The sequence below is a fragment of the Nyctereutes procyonoides genome, unplaced genomic scaffold, assembly GCF_905146905.1.
Source record: "Nyctereutes procyonoides isolate TBG_1078 unplaced genomic scaffold, NYPRO_anot_genome, whole genome shotgun sequence".
NCBI lineage: Eukaryota > Metazoa > Chordata > Mammalia > Carnivora > Canidae > Nyctereutes > Nyctereutes procyonoides.
The window spans coordinates 24,184,201-24,202,823 of record NW_026575049.1 but is presented as its reverse complement, the minus strand read 5'-3'; the positions used below and the strand labels follow the sequence as shown (position 1 = coordinate 24,202,823).

The following is an 18,623-nucleotide window of genomic DNA, read 5'->3' as shown; positions in this document are numbered from 1 at the left end:
TCCCAACTCTAGCTATTCTCAAGCTCCCTGACCCTCCTATATTTTCCATACCACCTATTTCCTTCTAACACATTTATTAGGGTTTCTATTATTAGCTGAATAGAATATAGTGGAAGAGACGGATAACAAACAGGAAGTAAAAGCATGAATATAGGGAAGTTTCTATAGCGGCTAGTGCCGTAATGAAAATACAACTTAGCGACGTGATAGCGACCTGAGGGTAGGCTACTTTGCATCTCTTGGTCGGGGAGGGGAGCTGAGACCTAACTGACGTGAAAGGAGCCCTGAGAAGGTAGAGCCGAGGGGAGGGGTAAGAAGGAAGAACGCCCGAGGCTGCAGGAAACTGCAAGGGCTAGAGCTCGGAGCCGGGAACCACCGAGTTCAGGGGTCGATGTTCCACCCCGCGGGCTCCCGTGGGCCGTGGGAACCCCAGCCCCCCGCCGCTGGCCCCCGTCGGAACTCCTGCAGCCCCCAGGACAGCCCGCCAAGGAGCAACCCCCAGAAACAGAGACGCGAGGACCCCGGCCCGGGCGGAGTCAGCGGGAAGCTCGGCGGGGCCTCGCGGGCTGGCTAGGAGCCCGCCCAGAGGAGGCGCCGGGCCGAGCCGTCCCGGGCTTGGCTCCGTGGGGAAAGTGGGCCGGGCGCGACGAGGGGGCCGGAGGGGGAAGGGAAGGTCCGAGCTCTCCCGGCGGTGGGCTGGGTCCGAGGCGCGGACGGCCTGCGGCGGGGCCCTGGGTTCGAGGTCGCCCGCCGCTGACCAGCTCCGCCCCCGCCCCTCGGGCCTCAGTTTCCCTCCCGCGTGGATGGAGGGGCGAGTCCGGGGCCCGTCCGGTGAGCCGCGGGAGGGAGGAGCGAGGTGGTAACTCGAGCCGCCCGGAAGGGGTCTCCCGGCGCCCGCGGCCGCGTTCCGGGCGGAGGCGCGGGGCCCGGAGCCGGGGTCGCCCCGAGCCGCGGGCGCAGCCCACCCGGCGGCCGCCCTCCCGGTTGTCGGCGCGCCCGGCGGCGCGGAGGTGAGCGCGGGCCCGCGGGCTCGGGAGGAGGCGGCCCCGGGAAGGCGTGGCCCGCGGCGACGTGGCGGGGCAGCCCCACTGCGCGGGCCGGGAGACTGAGGCCCCGCCGCCCCCTGCGGCGCGCGCCCGGGACCCCGGGACCCTGCGGAGCCCGCCGCTGCTTGGTGGCCCGGCCGCCGGGTCCCACGGCCCAGCTCCTCGAGGAGAGTCTGGAGAGACGCGGTGCCCCGGGCGCCCCCCTGGGAGGGGTGGGGGCCGCTCCCGCCCCAGGCTCGCGGCGGCGGCGGCGGCGGCGGGGGTGGGGTGGGGGCACTGCTCCTCCGGCCCCCCTCGCGCCCCGGGGCCCGGCGGACCTCAGCGAGCGCCCCCCCCCCACCGCACGGCCCTGCCCCCGTGGGCCCCCGACCTGCCTCTCTCCTCCTCTCTCCTTAGGCCTGGTCGCGACCTCTTATTTAATTAATTTTTACATCCATTTATTGTTTATCTTGGTCTGTTTACAGTGTGTCTCCCGCTGGAATGTAGGCTCCAGGAGGGAGGGACTGCTTTGTCCATCGTTGCATTCTCGGCTATTTCAGTACTTTCCGAGGGCCCCTTCCCGATGGGCTGCATGTTGGAGGTCACACGGGCAGCCAGTCGAGGAGTCCTGCCCTACACGTGCCGGGGCTGGGGATAGTGCTGTAAGCACAAAGGAGATCATTGTGGGGGGCGGGGGGAGGAAAGGAAAACAGAAGTGAGGGGGCTGCTGCTTGGGTCCCCTTGTGATCAGGACCACTTTAGGTACAGGATCAGGGCAGGCCTCTCAGATGAGGTGACATACATCTACAAATAAACGGTGCTGAAAGGGAAAAGGAGGAAGCCGGAGACACTTAACTCTGACCTAGCCTTTGCTGGGGGTAGAGAACTGAGCTCTGAAAAGTGATGATCAATTGCTCTTAAGTACCTGGTCTGGGTGGGTGGGTGGGTGGGGAGATTATCGGGGATCAGGCAACACTCCCGGGAAGCAGCAGTGGTTTTACTGGGCCTCTAAGACTGAGTAGGAGTTCTCATCCTTTAGGATGTGGTGACAGGGTTTAAAAATTGTTTTGCAGGTGCCCCAGGAATCATGTAATCAAAGGGCCGAGCTGTGTGGCCAGACCAGAGAGGCCCCTGCCCTCTTGCTGGGAGCTCTGTGGGTAAGTGAGCAGCGTGGTGGGCTCTGCTAGTAAGTGGGTCACTGCCGAGACTTGCCCCCAGAAGCTGTGAGGGAAGCAGGAGAGCAAGCTCTGCTTTTCACTGGTCATTCAGTCTTGGGCGGTTCTGCTTTGCTGCTCTAGGCCTCAGTGTTTTATGAGTCAGGAGGACAGTTGGATCAGGTGCCACATATGATCTGTGGGACCTCAACATTCAGTGGTTGAGGTTGGTCCTACCAAGCGGTGCCCTGTGTTTGTGCCACACTTTTGTTTACCGGGCAGGTCTCCGTCTAAGCTTCTCCCCCGCCGTGGAGGAATGGGGCCAGCCTGCCTCACCCTGCCTTCTGACCCCGAAGGCTTCAGATTCTTAAGGAAAGGGTAACTGTGCCATTAACGAATGAGACGCTGGCAGGGGCCCAGGGGGGGTCACAGAAACCTTGGAGGTTTGGCCTCAGGGTTGGAGCTAAGGGACCCCTGGATTAAGGGATGGTTTAAGCTAATATCTTTTTCTTTGGGTTTTAAAAAACTGTATCAACCCCCTCCATGCCTCCCGGTCTGGAACAGGCATATTATCCTTCTCTCTGGGTCCTCTGACATCCAGGTTTTTGCATGATCCTCCCAATCACCATTTGAGAGAAGAGGCAGGGATGCCCGCCCATTTCACAGATGAAGACACTGAGACCTCAGGGCACACAGCGAATAGAGGCCACAGGGCTGGGGCCCAGGTCTCCTCCAGGGCCAGCCTTCTTTGCCCAACAGGGGCACAGAGCTGCCTTCTCCTCTGACCTGTGGCCACCGTCTCCCCTCACAGTGCTTATAGGAGCCATGAAGCTGAACGAGAGGAGTGTGGCCCACTACGCACTGAGCGACTCCCCGGCAGACCACACGGGCTTCCTGCGCACTTGGGGGGGTGCAGGGACTCCGCCGACCCCCAGTGGTGCTGGCCGAAGGTGCTGGTTTGTCCTCAAAGGCAACCTGCTGTTCTCCTTTGAGAGTAGGGAGAGCCGGGCCCCGCTGAGCCTGGTGGTGCTGGAGGGCTGCACGGTGGAGCTGGCCGAGGCTCCCGTGTCTGAGGAGTTCGCCTTCGCCATCCGCTTCGACGCCCCTGGCGTGCGCCCACACCTGCTGGCGGCAGATGGGCCGGCGGCCCAGGAGGCCTGGGTGAAGGCACTGTCCAGGGCGAGCTTCGGCTACATGCGCCTGGTGGTGCGCGAGCTGGAGAGCCAACTGCGCGACGCCCGCCACAGCCTGGCCTTGCGTCGCCACTCATCCTGGAAGGCTGGTCCCGGCCACCAAAAGCCCCAGGCTCCTGAGCGCCCATCTCCGGGCCCAGAAAACGGCCACCCCGTCTCCAAGGATTGCCGGCCCGAGGACCTGGTTGAAGAAAGGGGCAGCAGGCCAGGCGGCCGGGGCTTGGCCGAGTGGCAGGGCCCTGCCGGCCTCTTCCTGGGCAGGCGGCAGAGCCCCTCGCTCCCCGAGACCTCCTACTTCTCGATGCTGCACAACTGGTATGGCCAGGAGATCCTGGAGCTGAGGCAGAGGTGGCTGCAGAGGGCCTGGGCCAGCCGGCCGGAGCGCGAGAATCGGGATGGGCACTGAGCCCCGGTCTGGCGGGCATGGCCCTTATCCTGCCGGTCAGGACACTAGGGCCAGGGCTTTTTCCAGATTTTAATGAATGTTTTTTGTTTGTTTTTTTTAAGTGACTTTTTTTTTTTTGAGAGGATTCTTTCTTTCCTGTTTTTTAGGCTTTCCCAGGGTCCAGAGCTACCCTCTTGCCTGGAGGGGACTGAGGAGTCATTACTCCCAACTCCTTTATTTCCTGAGGCCCAGGGAGAGGGAGGGCCTTGCTCCGCAGCCCCACGGCCAGACTCAGCCTCCTCCCTCTGTGTTCGGGCCCCTCTCTCAGGGGATGCTAATGAAATGGAGGAAGTGGGAAATATTACGTGGCGGTAGGCTGCCGTGCCCTGTTACCTACACACCCGACTCTACAACCACAACTTCCTACACAGGGAGTCTTGTGTACCTTTAGATACCAGAAGTTGGGTGAAGTGTTAGTTCAAGGGACTGACATCGTCAGAGAAAGTAGATTTATTGTTATGGGGGTTTCTGGGGCCCAGCTCTTCCTGAGCGGTGGGGCACAGGACCCCCACTCTGCAGCTTGAGTGGGGCCCTTTGGAGGGAGAGGGCCTTCAGCCAGCAACGAGGGATTAATTCTGCTCGGAGAGTGTTGGGGCTCCCAGCTTCTCTCCCTGGCTGCCCTGTCTATAGATGGTGCTTGTCATCGCCCCAGGAGGGGCTGGTGGCTTTTCAGCGTCAGCAGAAATCCTTCCTGTATTCTGTCTTCAGATGCCAGCTCCTGGAGCTGCCGAGTGGGGAGGCCGTGTGGCTCCCTGGGGAAGCCCTTCAGTCCAGGGCATTCTCGGAGCTTGGACACAGGCTTCCCAGCACTCTTCTCCCGACTGCCCTCCCAAAGAGCTGTTCCTGATCCTGAACCCAGCCTGGGAACTCCTTCACCGCCCTGTTTGTCAGCCAGTGCAGGTCTGCCAAGACCCTCTCATGGATCCTCCCAGCGGCACGGCCCCAAGTGTTTTATCGATGGTTTAGGGTGTCGGCGTGTCTGGGTGGAGAGAGCCAGCAGCCAGCCCGGCCTGAGCCCTTGGGGTGTGGCCGCCGTGGCCGGTCGGGGATGCAGAGCCTGGGCCGACAGGCCGCTCTCCACACACCCAGCCGGCCCCTGAGCCTCTCCGTCCCCTCTTAGCAGCTTGGGTACACGGCCCAGGGCCGGACCAGGTCTGGAGGCTTCGCGGGCCCAGTCCCAAAGGCTTGTTTCCCAGGAGGCGGGGCGGCCGCCTTCCCAGCCCCCTGCTTCATACAGATACCACAGCCTTTTGTTATCGTTCTTATGGTTATTACAGTGTTTTTTTTTTATATATACGATTAAAACACTAAGTTTTTATTACTCACTTTGGTTTCAGTTCATTTCAACAATCACTTGCCCAGGGTGTACGAAGACCCCCCCCCCCGCCCCCTCGTTTGCCTACATATGACGTAAGCCTTGGCAAGAAATAAAACTACAAAATCACCCAGACAGTACAACTAAATAGACTTGCATTATTATTATTTTTAAAGATTTTATTTATTTTTTCATAGAGACGCAGGCAGAAGGAGAAGCCGGCTCCATGCAGGGAGCCGGACGCGGGACTCGATCCCGGGTCTCCAGGATCACCCTGGGCTGAAGGCGGCGCTAAACCGCTGAGCCACCCAGGGATCCCCGAGTCATTATTATTTTTAATGTTAAAAAGAAAAATACCACAGTTGGAGGGCCGATTAAAGTGACTTCTCTTCTCAACAACCACCTGCCCTGCCCAGCCCTGGCCGCCCCAGGTGAGGGAACAATGGCGGAAGCACAAAGGCTCTGCCAGGACCGCCCGCCCCACGACCCCGCCCAGCCGCCCGGAACCAGGCGGCTACCGGGGCGTCGGCGCTCCCCGCGTGACGTCTCCACGTCGGGCGGGTGACCAACGCCCCCTTCGAAGCGCCGCAGGAACTAGGCGCATTGCGCCGTGTGAGGGCTGGGCCTCGCGTCTCATCCCAGGAGCATCGCGAGGCTTGGGGCGGTGCTCTCGCGGAGGGTGTCACAGGAGCCGGGCGCTAGGGTCCGGGTGCCGGGCTAGGGGCGGAGCTGGGAGATGGCGTCCGGAGCGGCTCGCTGGCTGGCATTGGCATCCGTCCGATCCGGGGCTTTCCGGAGCGGGCCGAGGCTGAGGAAAGGTGGTGATGTCTCCGCCGGAGGGGGTGGCTCAGGTCGGAGCCTGGTACCATCGAGGTCAGTCATCGTTACTCGCAGCGGCGCCATTTTGCCCAAACCGGTGAAAGTGAGTGTCTGCCTGGAGGCGGGGCGAAGGGGCCGAGGCCAATCATGTGGGGTGTGTGTGCGGGTCGACGCTGATTGATAGGAGCAAAGGCCAATCATACGACCGCCTCAGACCGGAAGACGGATCAAGGACAAAGTTTAGCGCTGATGCGCTGCTAAATTTGACAGGTGGGAGGAAACGGATCGGATCCCGGTGTTGAGTTGGGCGCCGGGAGACCGAGGACGGGGGGCGAGAGCTGAGGAGGACTGCACTCTGCACTAGCGCATCGTGAGGAGCGGGGAGCCCAGTGTTCAGGGCCACAAGGCGCGGCTTTGCGCACCCGGTATAGACAAATCACGTAACCGCTCGGTTGATGGGGTGGAACGAGTTGTGAAAGGACTTGGTAAAGGAGTAGTGGGACAGACCTTGTCTTATAAGAGTTTTGACCTAGTACTTAATTCACGTGATGTGCAGTCCTGAGAGGTGGGCAGGGAATTACTACAGTTTTGACAAGTGAAGACTCGGGCCAAAGCAGCGAAGCCAGTGAGGCTCCAAAGCTAGCGCGAGTTAGGTCCCGGAATCCAGGTTTCCTGCTCGTTCAACCCTCTACCAGCTCCTGTTTTTTTCCCCCACCACGGAATGCTGTCACGTGCCCTGAGTACCCTTGGGTTTTTCTAAGTGGAAACAGCCCCTCACACCAAACAAGTTTGTTTTCTGACTCCAGGGCTGTGTGGGAGTTACAAAACAAAACAAAACAAAAAAAAAACACGAAACAAAAACAAAACAAAAACAAATTCTCTTAAAGCTAGTCTGGCCAATGCTAGCTCAGACTAATGAGTTCAAGATTGTTTTTGTGGCAAGAAGCAGGGTCCATGGGGGTGGGGGAAGAGCTGCCTTATAAAAAGGCACAGCTGAATTTTTTTTTTTTTTTTTTGCAATTCCTAGGAAAATAGAGGATATGTTGAGATTATGCTGAAACTCCCCTAAGCCCATCTAAACAGCTAGCCCTTTAGGGTAAGGACATGCTCACTTTACAAAACATGGTTATTTAAAACATTTAATATGGTGACATTAAACGTTTCAGCCACTGGGGCATCTGTTAAAGAACTGTGTGTATTTAGTGTCTAAGTAGAGGTGAGCTCTTGTTGCCACAGTCCCAACTCTTAGTACTTTACTGTTTATCCGTTATCTGCAAGTAATCACCAGGTTGTGCCCTAATTTTTAGATGTCTAGAATGCCTTATCCTTTTCCTTCTCCTAGCCACTTTGATGGCAATAAAATAACCTTATCTCTTCTTTTTTTGTTGCTCTGAATTTTTCCAAGGACTTTAAAATTGAGTAGTCGCATATTGTGGGCCTCGGGTCCACAGGAGTGCCCCCGAAGGCCAGGCCTTCTGTGGTCCCACCAGAGTGGGCTCTGGAGCTCATGGCCACCACTCTGACCCTCTGCAGATGTCCTTCGGCCTCCTCCGTGTGTTCTCCATTGTGATCCCCTTTCTCTATGTCGGGACGCTCATCAGCAAGAACTTTGCTGCTCTCCTCGAGGAACATGACATTTTTGTCCCAGAAGATGACGATGACGATGACTAACAGGTAGGGTGTCCTCTTCTCCAGTGGACCAGGAAGGGATGGGGCATCTGAACTCTGATGTCCTTTGCCCTGGGTGGCAGTTTCTGATCACTTGAAGAAGTGCAGACCTTCAATAAATTGACTCACTTGGCTAATAGTTTTATTCTGCTTTTGCTCAATGTTGGGTGAGGAAAACTATCTATTAAAAATTCACTGGGATCTCTTCCAACTGGGTTGATCCCAACCAGGCATTTTATTTGTCCTGTAGGGTACCCTCGTTCTCCCAACCCACAAGTTTTCTTAACAATTTAATGCCTTATACACTCACCCCAAACAGCTTCATTCTCCACAATGATATTTAGAAACTGCAGGTCTTCACCATGGTCAGTAAGGTGCACAGCAAACTCTGTGCCTGTTCCATTCAGCTTTCTGGTGTTGGCTTCTGGTGCTCTAATATGTGCCATGTGGCTGCCTTTCTGTAGCTAAGGATGGCTCTAGCCCCCTGGTCTGACATTGAAGGCATGCCATGATCTGGTCACACCTGTTCCTCCAGCCTCATCTTCCACATTCCCAACTACATGCCTATCCCCAGTATTCACTATTTCTTGAATCACCCACATGCTTACCCACTCCCAAGCGGTGGCTTACTACCGCCCCCACCCCCCAATTGGAAGACTGTTACTTCCTACTACTCCTACTGGCACCAGTTCTTCATGGTCTTTGAGGAACTCTTCCCTCATTCCTCCATTTGAAAGTGACTACTGTGCCCTCTGACTGACCAGTATCTCTTGTGATAGGATACAGTTACACCTCTAACTTTTGCTAGACTAAGAGCTGCTTGCTGGCAAGAAACATTGTTTTTTTAAGTAAGCTCTATACCCAAATAGGGCTTGAACTCATGACCCCAAGATCAAGAGTCGCATGTTCCACCAACTGAGCCAGCCAAGCACCCTGGGAAACGTGTTTTTTATAACTTTGGGCCCCCAGTGCCTGGTTTCTGATAAATGTTCAGTAAATGTGTGAATGAGTGAACAAATTGCCTTGCTCTTGCCTTGTTTGGTAGAACCTCTCTGGAATGTTCTTTTTGGTGTGTGGATAGAGGGCTACTCTGTGCCCAGTTCACTGCTGCTTTCCTTTCTTACAGGACATGGAGGAAGTAACAGAAAGGAGACAGCCTAACTTAATTATGACATGGTGATGCTCACAGCCTCTCCTATCTCCCTATCGGAAGGGCCCAGGGAAAGCCTTCAGCTTCCCTACTCCAGTGAAGCCTCCTGCACCACCTGTGACCATAGCCCAGATCCCCAGGCTCTGGGAGGTTCCCAGAAATGTGCTGTCCACTGAGCACAGTCAGCTTATGAATAAACATAATAAACATCAGCTCTGTGTGACTGAGTTGTGGCTAAAGTGTCTTAGTATGAGTAAACCCTAGTTGCAATTTCTTGTCCCTGCAATCCTTTATCAGCTGAACGTAACAGGCCTTTGATTTACAACCCAAGATTTCCAGCCCCCAGCTTCCATCCATAAAGGTAATTATAGGCACCTAGGACCTATTTTCATCATTTACAAAAGCCCAACAGAAACTTTCCCCTCAGTAAAGATGCACAGGCTAACAAAAGCCTCAAGGTTTTTTTGAGTGTCGAGTAACACTGGCAGGTTATCACATGCCATTCTTAAGCTTTGACTGTTTAAAACTCCAGGAACATTGTTATTAGAATGAATCTTTCAACACTTGGGTTCTTTAGATGAAAAGATAGTAAAGGGGCTGGTGGTGCTGAAAAATCTGGGAATGTTTGGGGTGACTGTACCTATAGGTACTGAACCCCTCTCTCCAGCATTTAGTGAAAGAACTATTGAGAACAAAGGGAAGTACTTTTGTGTTGATATTTATTCTCTTGTCACTGGAGCTATAGACCAATTTGCAAAAACAGTAGAAAGATTTGTTTTCTGTGTGTGCATTAAACAGCTGTGTTCCTAGCAGAGTGCCTAACCGAGCAGGAAGTGACTTTCCTCTTCAGGACTGGTGCTTGTGACAGGTACATGGGCTAGGCCTCTGAGCTGCCTTCTTTTCAGAAGCCAGGGAAGAACGGCCCAGCTTAGCAGCCTTGCTTCTTCATCCCTTAGTGCTGCTCCAATCTCTCCCAACAGCAAGAGCTGGCTAATTTTGGATAATTTATGGGGTGATACCAAGCTATCCTGGGCTGTACAAACATGGCTAAGTTGAGGTGCCTGGGTGGCTCAGTCAGTTAAGCAGCAAACTCTTGATTTTGGCTCAGGTCATGACCTCAGGGTTGTGGGACTGAGCCCCATGTCAGGCTCAGCACTGGGACTAGGGCCTGCTTAGGATTCTCTTCCTTTGCCCTGCCCCCCACCCTCTCTCTTAAAAGAAAAAAAAAAAAAAAGACAGCTAAATTAACAAAGTCATCCAGCCTGATACCCAGAATGATAGTTTCTGAGCAGATGGCCTCCTCCTTCCTGTTTACTGACATGCAAGGCTCTGAAAAAAGAGAATCTAATTTACAGGAAACACCACACTTCAGGAAAGGGAAAGAACAGGTGGTGTGTATACTAAGACCCCACTTGTTCAGGCAAAAAGAGACAGACGGCAGAACAAGAACTTCCCATTGAGTGATGATGGAATTCTATTAGGAAGTGACCATCACATACTGAGTTTATTTGTGCTCTAAAATATTTAAATATCAACATGCACCTTTCCACTGAGTGACTTCATGGGTCATGGCCCACATAGAACTTGGACAGGAAGTCCTTTGGCTTTGGCGCTTCTGTTTCATGGAAGAACCTCATGACATGTGTCCGCTGCTTCCACACGTTAATCGTTTCCTCCAGTTCCATCTTTCCCTGTACAGGTGAGGGGAGAGGTGTTCCGTCAGGGTGGCTGAGGGGAAGGAATACGACACAAAGCCAGGATTCTGTGCTCTGCTCTGGCACTGACTAGCTGAGTGACCTTGGGGGCAAGTAACCTCCTCTCAGGACCACAGTTTCTGCATCTGGAAAATGAGGTGGTTGGGCTAACCGATCTCTCAGTCCTTTCAAATATTCTCTAACTCTGGAGCTCACTGATCCCAAGAGGAGAGACTTCCAGGTCAGCAGGCCCCAGCTCCATGACTGCCTGACTGGCTTAACTGGGGTTTCTGCCAAACATTCCTTCCACGGTATGTACCAGCCCATGCTAAAGTTCACACTGATGCTAACGTGACTGACCAGAGATGACCGAATCACGCCCGGGATTTGACCCCATTTACACAGGACTCAGCTAACCAGTCTGCCTCTTCCAGCTGATGAAGTCGTACCTTCCAGAAATGAGGTTCAGGAAGAGTTTCAAACTTTCCTCCTCAAATCTTTTTTAAAATGTAAGCCCCAGGTGCCTGGGTGGCTCAGGTCATAGTCCCAGGGTTCTGGGATTAAGTTTCACATCAGGCTCCACACTGAGCAGGGGAGTCTGCTTCTCACTCTGCCCTTGCCTACTCTCTCTCTCTCTCTCAAATAAATAAATTTTAAAAAATAAAAATACAAGCCCCAGAGGGACGCCGGGGTAGCTCAGTCCATTAAGCATCTGCCTTCGGCTCAGGTCATGGATTGAGGGTCCTGGGATTGAGTCCCACCTTGGGCCTGTGCTCACAGGTAGTCTGCTTCTCCCTTTGCTCTTTCCCCTGCTCGTGTGCACTCTCTCTCAAATAAAATCTTCAAAAAAAGTAAAATTAAAAATGCAAGCCCCGGTAGGTTTTTTCTTGAATAATCTTATATTTAACCAGGTGATAACCTCTGAAGTTCCTCTGTTTCTTTTCCTTTTTTTTTTTTTTTTAAGATTTATTCATTAGAGAGAGGCAGAGACACAGGCAGAGGGAGAAGCAGGCTCCCTGCGGGGAGCCTGATGTGGGACTCCATCCCAGGACCCCAGGATCACGACCCGAGCCAAAGACACACTCAACCACAGAGCCACCAGGCACCCCCGTTCATATGTTTCTCTGAACACTAAGCAATAGTTAACTGACTCGGTAGTTGCTTTTTAAACTTGGGAGACAAAACTGAGATGTTCTGGACAAGCTGGCTGCTCTTTCAAGTCACAGGGAAGGTTAGTTACCTTAATGACCAGAAGATCCACCACCCTGGGGTCTGTGATGTGGGAATTCTTCATAAACATTTCTCGGACTTTATCCCGTCCTTGCTTCACAGTGATGTCTAGCTGGAATAACTGCACTAAAGAGAAAACACGATTCAGAGTAGAAATTACGTGGTTAAAACATGTTTTACAAAAACTGAGTCAATGGATAGTTACTGAAACACATAGAGGATGCCCATTCATTTCATTCAGCAAAAACTACTAGCCTGACCCTAAGCTGAGTACTTGAGCCTGGAGAGGAGTGAGCAGGCGCTTGTCTCAAGGAGCTTACAGTTTGTTTGAAGAGATAAGATCGCTGCATTTGAAAAGGCAATAGAGCAAGTTCTTTTTTTTTTTTTTTTTTCTTAAAGATTTTATTCGGAGCCCCGGTGGCTCAGCAGTTCGGTTTAGCGCCGCCTTCAGTCCGGGGCGTGATCCTGGAGTCCTGGGATGGAGTCCCAAGTCAGGCTCCCTGTATGGAGCCTGCTCCTCCCTCTGCCTGTGTCTCTGCTTCTGTCTCCCTCATGAATAAGTAAATATTTATTTATTCATGAGAGACACCGAGAGAGATAAATTCATGAGAGACACAGAGAGAGAGATCTTTATTTACTTATTCATGAGGGAGACAGAAGCAGAGACACAGGCAGAGGGAGGAGCAGGCTCCCCGCAGAGAGCCCGATGCAGGACCTGATCTCCAGGCCTGGGATCACGCCCTGAGCCAAAGGCAGACACCCAACCACTGAGCCACCCAGGTGTCCCAAGCACAGTTCAAGAGTATGAACAATCTGTTCAGATCCCAGCTCCGTCATATAGCCCATGTGATCCTGCATACAGTAATTTCTGTGTGCCTGAGAGTATTTGTTTCTCAGGGAAAGGAGGATGATAAGAGCACATATAACTCCAGAGCTACTGTGAGGATTCCATGAGATAAGGCAAGATGCTGAGAACAGTGCCTGGCATGCAATAAACTCTCAAATGTTAGATTATCATATACAACAATTGGCAAAAAATGGCAGGGTTGAAGTTAGCAAGCAGTGGGGCAGCTGTGTGGCTCAGCTGAACATCTCTCTCTTGATTTTGGCTCAGGTCATGATCTCAGGGCTGGGCTCCGCACTCAGCAGGGAGTCTGGGATTCTCGCCCTCCCCCAACTTACTATCTCTCTCTCCCTAAAATAGATAAACAAATCTTAAAAAAAAAAATTAATGAGCAACGATGTGGTGTAGGTTTGTGCAGCACATAAACTTAGACTGGAGGGAGACTGCCGAGTGTTTGCGGAGGGAGGGAAGGCTTCAGTCCAGCCAGCCATTACTACTACATCAGGTTACTTGGGGAAGGAGGGAGCTATGATGTAACACCTACTCTTTCAAATTCTCATCAGAGGGGCAGCCATCCAGGAATACAAACATAAAATTTCAATATTCAGCAATGCCTGGCTAAGTAGGTGCCTAAAATAGTGGCACAGCTTTAGAGACCTGGGACTGCAGATGAGGTGCATAAATATCCTTTGAAAATTAGGTTTTTGCCGTTTGTGTTCCCATCCTCTGGCAGTCAGCCTTCAGTGGATTGGCTAATGACGAGGGCATGACCAGGGCCTTATGTGGTAGGTGGAATTAGGAAGAGGGGACACAGGCCGAGGGCACAGCATAAACAAGGCTCATAGGCTAGAATGGGTGTGTGCTTGGGGAGACCTGTGTGCTCACTTAGTGAGGACACCTTGTATAGTTGGTCATTCCTGTGACATGTCCACTCTCAACTACAGAATTATCAGAACCAACTCTGGAAACCATGAGAGCTGTGGAGTGTTTGAATTAATCGACAGTAAAGTTTGAATCTCTAACTATACTGAATTTAGTGACAGTAACAGAAAAATAAAGCTTCTGCTGAGGGAAATACCAGGATATGCTGATCCCACCAGGGAATCGGTAAGAGCAGAACTCTCACAGGAGAAACTGCAGTCCAGCTTTACAGGTAAGTGTTAACAGAGGACAGAAAATCACTCACACTGGAAAGAATTCGGTATCCAGTGGTGTGTTGGAGCAGGCTGACTGGAGCCTCTCTTCACAAATCTGTCTTCACTGATTTGATAGCTTAAAATCAGCCATGGTGGCAGCACCAGCCCAAGGAAAAATTGTAAGTGCTATAAATCTGGATTCCCACCAGTCAGTATCATAGGAGGAATTTTATTTTATTTTTTTATTTGAGAGAGAGAGCGCAAGGAGGGAGAGGAGCAGAGAGAGAGAGGGGGCAGACTCCCCACTGAGTGGGAAGCCCCGTATGGAGCTCCACCCTGAGATCATGACTTGAGCCAAAACCAAGTCTGACACAACCAACTGTACCACCCAGGCGCCCCTCAGAGTAGTAATTTTAGAAAAGAGGAAACAAAGGGTAAGACAGATGCAAACTAACAAGGGTTTTGGAATTTAGAATCCTCCCATTTAGGGGGAGCCGAGGCCTATGGCACTGTGCATACTTGCCTCAAATCATACTATTGGTCCCTGAAAATGTGGGCCTGGAATCCAGGTTATTGCTTTTTAAATTACAATCTAGTACTTTCTAAAGGAAATGAATATGAGGACTCTTCCTCTGCTATCAGGGTGTCCCGTTCCTCCATTTTTATATTAGATTTCTGCCCAACCTTGGGAGTTAAAAAAAAAACAAGGTCCCTCTATCCTAGGGGAGCTGGTGTCCATCTGTTCCCACTCTTCATGATCTCCTGAACTACATGCCAGGGCGTTGGGTGGGTGAATTTTCTCCTTAGAAAAATGTTCACAAAGTTTTACTTACAATGTCAGGTCACAGATCTCTGAATGCCCGTCATCCCCAGTTACGAACCCTTGTCTCTGGAGAGACAGATTTCATAGCTTTGTCCTAATCTCCCCCCTCCCATCTCGACTCCTTGGACATGCTCCTCCACCAGTGAGAAAGGCTGTCGGAAGGCAAATAGCAAGAGCCTAAGCTGTCACCTGCTGAACCATTCTTTGGTTTAATTCGGTGGCTCTTAAACCAGCAATGAATGATTTTACCCACCAGAACATCTGGCAATGTCTAGAGGCATTTTTGGTTGTCATAACTACGAAGAGAATGCTACAGGCATCTAGTGGGTAGAGGCCAGAGATGATGTTAAACATCCTACAATGCACAGGACCGCCCCCACAACAAAGAATTATCCAGCACAAATGTGTGGAGAAGCCCTGGTATAAATTAATTGCAACTGCTCTTTCTCAACACTCAGTTTCTTGGCTTATTCTTTATTTTTTTTTTATTTTTTTTTTTTAAATTTTTATTTATTTATGATAGTCACACAGTGAGAGAGAGAGAGGCAGAGACACAGGCAGAGGGAGAAGCAGACTCCATGCACCGGGAGCCCGACGTGGGATTCGATTCCGGGTCTCCAGGATCGCGCCCTGGGCCAAAGGCAAGCGCCAAACCGCTGCGCCACCCAGGGATCCCCTTGGCTTATTCTTTAAATTCTGAATATTGGGGATCCCTGGGTGGCTCAGCAGTTTAGCGCCTGCCTTTGGCCCAGGGTGTGATCCTGGAGTCCCGCATCAGGCTCCCTGCATGGAGCCTGCTTCTCCCTCTGCGTCTCTCATGAATAAATAAAAATCTTTAAAAATAATAATAATAAATTCCGAATATTTAAATTGCAACTTTGAAAAAATCTACGAGGTGCAAAAGGAAGGTATCAGAATGCCCCTTTTGGATGACAAGGCCTTTCCCACAGCCTCCGTGTGTTTTTCCAAAGTTAATGTCAAGGTTGTCCTAAGTCAGGAAGGTTCTGATGTATTAAGAGGCACAACATGGATGTCCTCAGCTATTTGCTCCCATTCACCTTAGGGGCATTCATACTAGGCACTGGGATATCCTGAGATGGGAGGGCAGCATGGTGTACTCCAGAAGAGCATGGGATCAGGGGTCAAAGCAGCCAGGAAAGGTCTCCCCATCATTGTTGTTTCCTCATCTAAAGGTCTCCCCATCATTGTCTGTTTCCTCATCTAAAAAATAGGGAAGAAAAGAACCTCAAAGCAAATTCCTTTATAAGAACATGACAAAGGGATGCTTGGGTGGCTCAGGGCATGATCCTGGGATCACAGGGAGCCTGCTTCTCCCTCTGTTTATGTCTCTGCCTCTCTCTGTCTCTCATGAATAAAAAATTAATCAATTAATTAATAAAAAAGAACATGACAAAAATCAAGTGGCAACATCTTGTAAGCAATACAGCTACTATAAATGTTAGTTGTTAGACATTTCAGCATTTACTCCCCAAACATCTATTTTAGGTTTTAGTGGTCTGGATATAGGCCTGTCTTCCTGACTAGACCCTCACACCCCTGAGGGTAGGGTTTGTTATCTCTGGGCATCTAGTACTGGCCCTGTAGTACAAGAGATACCTAATGAGATGGAAATTAAATGAACGGTTTCTACAGAAAGTCTCCTGTTTTGTAACCAGCAAGCCTCATGTAATATTTTTTCAAGGGAGGGTTTCGAAGGAAGGTAGTCCTGTCACTGTGCTCCCAAGCAAGGCAGCCATCAGCCAGGCAAATGGCTGCTGTACACTGGGTCCCATGAAATTCAGGGAAACTAGAGCAGGAGCAAAGAGCCAGGTTTAACAGCCGGATAGTCAGAGTCTGAAGTCTGGCTCCTCTCCTTACTAATGGTGTCATGAGACAGAATTAGGTGCTTCAGTTTGCTTATCTGTAAGACAAGGAAACAATAAGAACCTACCCTAAGATAACACAATGTAATGCATTTAGCATAGTGCTGGGCCATATCTATGCAACTCAATAAATGTTAGTTATTATAAATGCTATTACATATTCCCAATTCGTGGTGTGGTTCCTCAGCTGGAGTCCCCAGTGATAGACAGCATGACATCAGTGCAGAGACAGGCCTGAGCAGCTGACCAGCTGCGGACCACCAACCTTCCCTCTAAGAGGGGTACCACCTCTTTGACACACCCCCCCCCCCTCCTTCCCCTGCTCTCTAGGTTCCTCCTTTCAGGACCCTTCTGACTTTGGGACAATCTTCTCAAACAGTATCTGAGGGGAATTCCTGAGAGGGGATAGTTTAAAAACTGCTGGGTCCTAACTGGATAACTGATCTATCTTCAACTCAGTCATCGATTTTTTTTAAACCCTTTGCAAACCATTCTTCCTGCATCTGGGTCTTGTTTCCCCCCTCTAATTTCCCTCTGCAAAACGAAAGGGTTCTGGGCACTCAGAGAAGTATTCTGCTAGGCAAACATTGTTTTTAAATACCTGCAATTGAATACCCCCCCCCCCCAACACACAGATGCAGACACTTGCTCTGTCACTTCCCTAAGCCTATTATCCACCTGTACCCTGAAGGTATTTAAATTTGCAGTCGCTGAACCAGCAGTTCACTTAAGTTTCTCCCTCCCTAAGCATCCTGTGGGTCTAAGTTCTGGTCATCAGCAACATCTCAAAAAGTCAGGATAGGGACACTGTGGAGCAGACTGTTCTCATACATCAAAAAGCTGGATTCTGCAGGAGGCTCCCGCTATAAACAATAATTAATAACCATAAAAACAACAGTAGCACCCACATTCAAAGAGTGCCTAAGCAATGTAGATATATTACCTATTGAATTAGGGCCACTCTCTGAAGAAGGTACTATCATGATGCTCATTTCACAGATAAGGAAATTGAGGCACAGCAGGATGAAATAGTTTGGTTAAGGTTATAGGGCTAAGGGGCAAGGTCTGGAGGCAAGGCTCGGTGACCACCTCCTCGTATTGCTTCTCATACACAGGCAGGGAGGTGGCGGCGCAGGGGGGGGCCAGGGTGCTCTAGCTTCCCTCGCACACTAGCAGTGACGGTCCACATCGCAACACTAAAGCAATCAACAAAATAACAAAATATCGACTGCCCCTGACGTTTGTTCTGCCCTTGACAGTTTGGGTGGGATTTCCCCCAATCTCGCTCTCATCGGGTACACTGCGCAGCTTTCAGGGGGGAATGCCAAGATAGGAAAACGGCATCTCTGCACCCAGGGAGCGGGGGCAGGGGAGCGGGAGGAGCCCACCTCCCCCGGACTGCAGAAGGCCCCCCTGACTTAGCTGGCTGACCTTGGGAAAGTCACTTGCCGCCTTGGTGCTGGGTTTTCCTGCGGGGGATGTGGGAAACAGATGATCGCTTAAGTCCTATGGGGGCATCCATTCGCCTCCAGGTGCCTCACCTATAAAATGAGCACGTCACCCACCGTCCCTGTTCTCCCTCCGAGGGCTCTGCTAAGAATTACGGGGGACAAACGGGCCAAAGCGCCCCGGACGCCTGGAAGCGCCGTTCAGATGCAAGGCACGGCTGGTCTGAGTCCGGCGCCGCCGCCGGGTCGGGTCCACCAATGCTCGGGTGACCCTCCTCCCCTGAAGCACCCGGAGTCGCCTGTGCCCAAGTCGGTGACCTCAGCTCGTCCCGGGAGAAACGGGAGGCCAGGACGGCTGCGACCTTGGGCGGCTGCATCCGGAGCCCCGCGTGCGCCGCGGCGTCTCACCAGTGTTCGGCACCTCTCGATACCAGGCGCGGTACAACTCGCGCACCCTCCGCTTGGCTTCGTTCATGTCCCGACTAAAAATGGGCTTCACTGAAGTGGGAGCCGCAACAGCCGCCCGCCGGAGGCCGCTCGCCGCCATCTTGCCAAAGAAACCACCTCCCGCGAGGGCGGCCCAAGGAGGAAAGTCTTTTCTCATTGGCTAAAACCGAAAGACACTCCCCTAAATGCCACAGGTAGGCGGGAGGATAGCTGGCGAGGCCCTCTGATTGGCTGGGAGGCCTCCCTCTCTGGGTGGGACGGCCGCTGGGGGCTGCGCATGCCCAAGAGCAGAAACCCCCCGGCTCAGCCGTAGGCGGGCCTAACCTTGGCCTAACCGCGCCGCCAGGGG

The 18,623-nt window shown here is 52.2% G+C and overlaps 3 protein-coding genes across 10 annotated transcripts; 2 read left to right on the top strand and 1 right to left on the bottom strand.

The window, feature by feature from the left end:
- Positions 1 to 266: 266 nt before the first annotated feature.
- On the top strand, positions 267 to 5,142 carry PHETA2 (PH domain containing endocytic trafficking adaptor 2). 8 transcript variants are annotated; one of them, XM_055327771.1, is made up of 4 exons: positions 267 to 831; positions 1,511 to 1,687; positions 2,099 to 2,182; positions 2,462 to 5,142. In XM_055327771.1, exon 4 carries the CDS (start codon positions 2,846 to 2,848, stop codon positions 3,776 to 3,778), a length of 933 nt encoding a protein of 310 aa, XP_055183746.1. In that variant the 5' UTR covers positions 267 to 831; positions 1,511 to 1,687; positions 2,099 to 2,182; positions 2,462 to 2,845; the 3' UTR covers positions 3,779 to 5,142. The 8 variants fall into 8 exon arrangements, with proteins under 8 accessions (XP_055183746.1, XP_055183752.1, XP_055183751.1 ...); XM_055327776.1 differs by lacking the exon at positions 267 to 831 and adding an exon at positions 838 to 1,010 and having other exon boundaries at positions 1,586 to 1,687; XM_055327772.1 differs by lacking the exon at positions 267 to 831 and adding an exon at positions 838 to 1,010.
- A 575-nt stretch (positions 5,143 to 5,717) lies between these two features.
- On the top strand, positions 5,718 to 8,996 carry SMDT1 (single-pass membrane protein with aspartate rich tail 1). The gene is made up of 3 exons (XM_055328668.1): positions 5,718 to 6,054; positions 7,485 to 7,625; positions 8,746 to 8,996. Exons 1-2 carry the CDS (start codon positions 5,869 to 5,871, stop codon positions 7,620 to 7,622), a joined length of 324 nt encoding a protein of 107 aa, XP_055184643.1. The 5' UTR covers positions 5,718 to 5,868; the 3' UTR covers positions 7,623 to 7,625; positions 8,746 to 8,996.
- Positions 8,997 to 10,225: 1,229 nt separating this feature from the next.
- NDUFA6 (NADH:ubiquinone oxidoreductase subunit A6) lies at positions 10,226 to 18,395 on the bottom strand. Its single transcript, XM_055328667.1, has 3 exons — positions 18,236 to 18,395; positions 11,704 to 11,819; positions 10,226 to 10,460 (listed from the first exon to the last, which is right to left on the bottom strand). Exons 1-3 carry the CDS (start codon positions 18,372 to 18,374, stop codon positions 10,329 to 10,331), a joined length of 387 nt encoding a protein of 128 aa, XP_055184642.1. The 5' UTR covers positions 18,375 to 18,395; the 3' UTR covers positions 10,226 to 10,328.
- Between the last annotated feature and the right edge of the window lie 228 nt (positions 18,396 to 18,623).